Source organism: Chelonoidis abingdonii, chromosome 7 (genome assembly GCF_003597395.2).
Source record: "Chelonoidis abingdonii isolate Lonesome George chromosome 7, CheloAbing_2.0, whole genome shotgun sequence".
NCBI classification, from domain to species: Eukaryota; Metazoa; Chordata; order Testudines; family Testudinidae; genus Chelonoidis; species Chelonoidis abingdonii.
This window is the reverse complement of record NC_133775.1, coordinates 21,015,084-21,022,827: the sequence shown is the minus strand read 5'-3', so window position 1 is coordinate 21,022,827 and position 7,744 is coordinate 21,015,084. Positions and strand designations below refer to the sequence as shown.

Below are 7,744 nucleotides of genomic sequence, written 5' to 3'. Positions count from 1 at the left end.
GACCCTTAGTCTGTTTTATTGCCCTTCTCTGAATTTTTTCTAACTTCTTGTTTTTCTGGTTCTGAGGTGTTAATTATCTCTATTATTGAATGACCCACGGCCTCATTGTTCAGACTCACATAGATATGATCATTGTCCCAAAGAAAAGTGAATACAGGTGTCTGCGTTTTTTGGTGTTTTTTTGCTGCCATACTGCAGTGCAAATGCTTATGTCATTTTACTATCACCTCTGTTCGTCTCTTGTGCTATTACTGCTTCCCAGCTATCTCCTTTTCATTGAATATATATATATATGTATGTGTGCGTTCAGGTTATTCATACTGGTTGCTGTTTGCATATTTGCCCAGCTGGCTCCCATTTTGATATGCCTCACCCTTTTTCCTATCTCTTCTGTTCCCTTTGCATTGTTTATATTATCATAGATGTTTTCAATGGCTCCCAATCTAGTTTAATCTGTAAATGGTAATGTTCTATTTATTAAAGATCTCAGCAGTATCAAGATGTTAAATAATCAGGGTTAACAGAGGTCCCTGTGGAATCCCATAAATAACTGAAAAGCAGTAATGCCAGAAACCACTAATGAGGGCAGGGGTGAACAGAGTGAATTAATTCTAGATTGTGATATGGCAACATGTGAGCAAACGTACTGTCAGAGACCAGCTAGTGATAAGCCCTCTCTGTGGCACTGGTAAGATTGCAGCTAGAACGCTGTATTCAGTTCTGGGCACCTCCAAACTTTGTCTGTAATTTGGAGGACATTCAAAGGACAGCAACAAAAATAATTAAGTGGTTGGAGGAACTGAAGTAAGGAAAGGATTTTGGCTGAATTATCACTAATTGGAGGAGGAGACATAGCCTTCTAGCATCTGAAGGACCTGAACACCAAAGAGGGAGAGCCTTGGTGGCATAACAGGGAAGAAACTGAAAATTATAGAAAATTTACTGCTGTCTTTATCTGGAGCAGCAACTGCCCTGATTGCTTGTGGACACTAAAGAACTTGTTTTGTATATGTGTATGGTCTTTGGTGTCCTGGCTAAATTTCAACTTAATTCACGTTATGCCTCATCTAAACTCTTCCTGCTGTATCAGATGGATACAGTATTCATTTGTGGTGTTAATGTTTGCCCTTAAAGGAAATTTGCATCTCGCCCCAGGGTGACTGTTTCAGCAGCATATTATGTCCTTTATCTTTACCTGCATTTCAGTGATGTGTTAAAGTCCTTATCCACTGGGGCATCCTTTATTTACCCTACATTGTGCTTTGAAATCCTCCTTCTGGAAGGTGCTAAAATAGAACATAATGTTATTAAAACCATGGATAATGCTTAGCATTGAAAGCACTTAGTGTTTGTAATGCATTATGGAAAAAAAACCTACTAGGCTAGTGCAAACCTCACCCTTAAAACTGCCCTGGAGAACACTCTCAAGGGGACACTCCTGGGCTGAACTAGCCCTTCTATGTTTGTGGTCTTCAAAAACCAAAACAAGCAATCCTTGAATGGGCAGCTCTGCCTTTTCCCGCAGCTGAAGAGGCTGCCACTGCTGTATGAGACTGACACCAATATCTGCTGCTGCTGAATGGATCCGGGAGGGAAAAGGGGGGGTGGGGAGTGGAGAGGAGGAGGTAGGTATCATGTGATTCGCTTTCCTGCTCCTTTAAAGCAGCCACATGCAGCCGAGTACCGGCCACAATCACAGCTCTCAGCAGAGGGGGAGCCAGATCCGGGCGTGCCTGGGCAATCTGTGCTGAGTCTGTCTCCTTTCCATCCCTGCAGCACTTTCAGAGCCTTAAGTTTTGCAGCGAGAGAGAAGGGGGGTGGAAATCTCTGTAAAAATGGCAGGGGCAATTATAGAAAACATGAGCACTAAAAAGCTGTGCATTGTTGGAGGGATCTTACTGATTTTCCAAGTCATCGCCTTTCTAGTGGGAGGTCTGATTGGTAAGTGTTAAAGGTGCAAACTTTCTCCTTCGCTCTGTCGTGTAGTTTAGCTTCTTGTTACTGTATCACTGTCTTGCTTCTATGATCTAATTAGTCCTGCTATTGTAGTTAAGAAAACATAGCTCCGCGGGTCTCTTTGTGCACATTTCACTCTAGTGGCTACAAGAAAAGAAGGGGCAGGAAAAAGTTTTTTTTGGCCTAGTTTCAGTGTCTGCTCAAAGAACGAGGAAGGGGGAGAAAATCTTAAGCATGGCGACTGATCGTGCATGGAAGTGTTGGGTTACAAAGTTGTTTTGTTTTTTTTCTCCTTACCTTCAAACCTTTTCTCTCTTTGAACCGGCTGCAGGAGGAAATCTAATCTCCTTCAATAAATAAATAAAAAAAATCAATGAGCTGCTCTAGCAGAGGAAAGGAAGGTTTTTATTGTCTCTAATTTGCGATGTTTGTATTTAGATCATTATTTACTCTTATTCTCCAACAATCTGCTGTTTTAGGTTGTATTTCAGCCTGAGGGGCTTTTGGGGGTAGGTATTCCTGACATAATGTGATGTGAGCTTTCAGCAAAGCTGGAGTGAGAGGGAGAGACTTTTGGGTGGCCATGGTAGCAAGTTCTTCTCCTTGCTTTGTGCCTTGAAGGTTTTTTCTCAACCATCCCCTTCTCCTAGCCCAGAAAGGGCGGGTGGGGGTGCGGAGGGGAAGAGAACTCCTCTGATCCTGCTTCAAGAAGCTTGAGACTGTTTTGTCTTTTGCTTGTGAAAAGTTTTCTGGCTATTGCTTATGGGCTTGAAAACGCTCCCTTCCCCAAATGTGTATTGTGAACACTGCCTCCACTTTACCTCCTTGTTGGTACCCTGCGGGTAAGAGATGCTGTCTTGGCCATTTTTGCATCCTCACTCTCAAATCTCAGAATCAGGGAAGCTGCTGTGATGGGGCTCCACAGACATCCCATTAACTGGATCTTTTTCTTGCTCCCTTTGTTAATGAAGTGCCTGTAACTGCAGCTTCCCAGTGCCACTTACAAAATTCGCTTTTATGGTGGAAGCCAACTAATTGGTCCATACTTTTCAGCAGCACCAAACTTTCCCCCACCTGTGCAAACTTCCTGGGTGAAATGTTAGAGCCACAGATTTTTTATTTATTTATTTATATTTTGCCTTGAAGGGTGCAAGTTTATCGTTTCACTACAAAGTTTTTATGGAAGTGCTGACATAACTTGTTATCCTCTTTCCCTCTCTTTGCCCCCATATTCTCATTCAATGCTTATTGTCTAACTTATCCTGTCGGTGATGGTTGTGATTTTTGGGAGGGAGGGAGGGGGAAAGTTGCTGAGGGGATCCCAGGGTTTGGATGGTCCTGGAGGTATGAACTGTACATGGGAATAGTGCCAGAAAGCAGTTTTGTGGGTGATTTTACTCCCTAAGGTGTCAGTTCCTTGCACAGCCACTACAGAATCAAGACAAATTTCTTGTGTCTCGATAAATGGAGGATGAGATGGCAGCAGTAGCATCTACTAGAAGAGACTTTGCCCCAAACCAGGCGAACTATAGAATCCCCTAAAATCTTTCCTCTTTTGTCCCTTTCTATGAGGTGGAAATTATCCAACAAATTAGACAAGAATTTGTCCTCCACATCTCTATGTACGTTACTCAGGGCTCTGATGTGAGTAATGGCATTGGCTAAGATTATCTAACAGACGTAATTTGCTCATGAGTGGTTGCTGTAAGGATTTTAATCATGTCTGATCACAAATCCAACGTCTTTTACTCTAGGAATAAGGCGGGGCTATTACCATACCTGACCTTTACCAATTCTTCTCATTTCCTTTTATAGCCTATGAACCAATGATCTATCTACACCCCTAAGAGCAGATCCATTGTGTCTTGGTATGCAAGAACACCTTGAATTTCTAGAACACTTATTTGAGAATTCTTAAGTGTCCTACAAACATAACCTGCAGCACTCCATGAGGATTTTTATAGCTTGTGTAGAAATGAGGCATAGACCCTTACTGATCTGGGCAAGGTCAGTCACACGGGATGTCTGTGGCAAACCTGGAAAGAGCTGGTGGTATTTCAGTCCTGTGTGCTTGAATCACAAAAGGGTAACATTACAGAGAGAGGGCTAACAATCCAGACTCCCATAACTCTTAAAAGCTCTGCTCTGCTTTAAGCATAAGTTATTGGGCTAGATGCCTCGATCACTTGGTGAAATTCTGTGGCCTTTGTCATGCAAGAAGGTCTGACTTTTGATGCTCCTAATGGTCCTTTTTTGGTCTTAAAATATATGAATCATTAACACCCTTATTTCCAATTTGCCCAACTTTCATTTGAAAATAGGGTGACAGAACAGCAGTATTCCTTATTTTAGTTGTAGAACAGCTGTGACAAACACAGGAATGCTCATTTAGAGCCAAAATGACTTGGATCCTACAAGTTCAGTTTTCACTTCTGTATCTACCATACCACTTGCAGGTTGTGGGCACAGCTACTTCTTTGAAAAAGAAATCCTGCTGAAACGAGATGGTGAGGTAGTGGTGATCAAAGGTGGCATGCAAAAATCCTAAAGGGCATTGCACAATGACCTTCTCATTATAACTGAGGATACAGTTTCCCAGGGACTGCTCTAAGAACAGAGCTACACCAGTTAAAACTACCTCAGTGCCACATAATGTCTTTAGTTAAACCAGTGAATCTCGGTGGAGGCCTAGTTATTTATTGTTAGTGATCTTTTAATACTTTTTATCAAGGAAGCTGCAAATATAAGTGAAGTTGGACCATCCACAACAATTCCTTCCCTTTGTGGGTTTACAACCTTTGGGTACATATAAAGGGTTCTCTTTCCTTCCCATCCATTTTGTCATTGTCTGGGTCGCTTGATGGTAAACTCAGTTTCTAATACTCTATCAACAATTGCACGTACAGTATTTGCTTATACTGACACGTTTACTTTTAAAAAATTTGCATATGTAAAATGGGTGTGATCCTCCAGATCTGGCATGTTGATAGTGTACTCATGGTGCAAAGTTTACACTAGACCACCTGCACTAAAATGTTACTTCAGTATCCAGTAAGAAATCTTCTGAGCTCTTCTGCCCCCAACAGTGTCCCAGTGTCTTTCAAACTATGGTCCCTGGAGCATCGGTGATCCACAAAAACCTACTTAGTTCATACAATGGAAATTCTCTGAGTGGAGTTTAGGAAAAAGTGGGTCCATGGTAGGATTTTTGTCTTACAAAGTGGCCTGAGACTTAAAATATGAACAACTGCCATAGATTAGTCAAACGCTTCATGGCTTTGACAGGAATGGTAACTTCACATACCAGAACCTTGGTCTTTTTGAAATTACTACAATATAAGCAGGGATGGGAGCTGAAGATGCATCTGAAATGGTGACTTTGGTCTGCTTTGGTTAAGTCTAGCATAAAAAAATCCTAGATTTTTATTTTTAGTCTATTCAGGTCTATATACATATACAACTGGAGCACAGCTACAAAGGTAAAACACCTCTCTGTTATCAGGACATTAGGTCATGTTTCAGAACAACGCCCAAGTTATGTTCTATGTTAACAGGTTACGCTGTTGTCTGATTTGGGGAACTGCAACAAAACTGCATGTTTTGAGCCTGTGGATCCTGCCAGTGCTGGCTGTCAATCTAGTTTTGGACACTAAACGGCATCCATACCTAAAATGTAATAAGGCTGCAGACATGCTGTTTAGGAAGTAGGGCTTTTATCAGTATTCACATGGAATTGATGTCTGACTGAAGTAAGGAGTAACATTCCTACCAGGGCTAAGTTCCTGCTGAAGTCAATAGAATCTTTGCCTGAAGTAGGGAGGAGTAAGCAGCCCGGAAGATATGAAATGCTGACTCCAGGCAACTGGAATTATGTGAAAACTCTGTACCAACTGCTCTCCAGACAGCAGAAGTCAATGGGAGACGCTGCCTAAGCTTTGCAGTAACAGTTCATTGATACATGTAGTTCACTCTCCTAAATATTGTACAAATGTAATTGTAACTGAGATTAAGAGAAGACTCCCTCCTGTAAATAAGGAGCAGCGCAGAAGTGAGGGCTGGGTGTGCAGTATGCCAGACCTCATGGACTAGCCAGTGTTAACAAATGGGGACATTATGTGAAGCCAGTCAACCACTGTGGTCAGCAGCAATGATTATGAGAAACTAGGGTTGGGACTTGATTTCATTAGTACCAGGAAGCCCTCATAATCTTTAAGGCTGGAAGGGAGCATCATGATCAGCTAGTCTGACATCCTGCACATCACAGGCCACAGAACCTCACTCATCCGCTCCTGTAATAGACCTTTAACCTCTGGCTGAGTTATTGAAATCCTCAAATCATGGGTTAAAGGCTTCAGGTTACAGAAAATCCACCACTTACACAGTTTAAACTGGCAAGTAACCCAGGCTGCAGAGGAAGGTGACACCCCCCCCCGCCGGTGCCCCGGTCTAATCCCTGCCTGCTGACACTGAGTTTACTCTGCTGTTGGCACAGAAGCCTGGTTGGGGGTGGGGATGGGTGGGTTCGACCTAAGATACGTCGTCTTCAGCTACACTATTCTCATAGCTGAAGTTGTGTATCTTAGGTCAACTTACCTCCCATCCTCACGGCATGGGATCGACTGCTGCCTCTCTCCCGTCAACTCTGCTTCGGTCTCTCACCATGGTGCAGTACAGGAGTCGATGGCACAGCGATTGGGGATCGATTTATTGTGTCTACACTAGATGCAATAAATCAGTCCCCGATAGATCGATCACTACACGCCAATCCAGCGGGTAGTATAGACGTACCCAGATGATGTTCAGGATTTGGGAGGGGTGTGGCCAGGGTGATCTGTTCCCATAACTGCTACCAAGTCATGGAAGTCTTGAGTTGCACTAACTAGTAGCTGGCTCTAGGCAGCTCCAGAGTCAATATAAGCCACAACTTCCTCTCCCATCTGTGCTCTGATTTCCATACAAGCGTAAACCTGACCAATGCTCACTTCCTTGGGAGATACATATGAACTCCAGCACTAGTCTTGTTGGGAATGTTCTTTCCTTACAGAAGCTTTGCTTTGCTCCCCCTCCCCCCACTCCTTTTTCAGGTATGGCATTATGGTGTGGATGTGCCCCCCTCCCCCCAGGAGCTCAAACAACCAGTGGGTTTTTAAATTGGCCTTCTAAGACTTGTGTGTCTTCCACTGAACAGCCAATTCAGGATTGAGGAGTTTTTTTGGAAAAAAAATAAACCAAAAGGGGGTGGGGGAGTTGCCAATCTCAAGCAATCTTCACCTGAGTCAATATGGAGAATTGTTGACCATTATCTTACACACACACACTCCTCTGGGGTAGAGGGAAAATTATATATGCAGTAAGATTATTTTAAAAACAATGGAAAACTTACTATTTTTCTGTTTCTTGGAGTCTGAGTGAATACTTTACAATAAATTGTATTTGTTTGCAGTCTTAGTTAGAAAGTATATTTACCTTTTATGTACGGCTAGGACATTAGTTGTGTCCTTAGAGAATTCCATTTGCACTGCTGGTGCTGTGGCAGCATATTACGCAGGGGAGCTTAGACCATACCTGTGCATTGCAACATGATTTTGATAATCTGTGTAGATATGTAATCTTAGTTAAGCAGGAGTACTGAGTCTGAGACTGGATTGCTGTATTTTAAATATTTGGAGTAAGGATATCTTCCCATTGTCCTGAGTCCCATCTGGCTTGGCATCTGCTGTAATTCTACATCTCCCAGGCATCAGTAGGATTTGACCTGTGCTTCGGTATTTTTTTTTTTTTTTTTTTT

General features: G+C 42.5%; 1 protein-coding gene across 1 annotated transcript in view; it reads left to right on the top strand.

Moving 5' to 3' along the window:
• The first annotated feature begins 1,689 nt into the window (after positions 1-1,689).
• LOC116819894 (protein wntless homolog) overlaps positions 1,690-7,744 on the top strand; it is a 60,702-nt gene continuing 54,647 nt past the window's right edge. Inside the window, exon 1 of the mRNA XM_032771960.2 lies at positions 1,690-1,941. Within this exon, the coding sequence (XP_032627851.1) occupies positions 1,836-1,941 (106 nt within the window). The 5' untranslated portion in view covers positions 1,690-1,835. The remainder of the gene's footprint in view (positions 1,942-7,744) is intronic.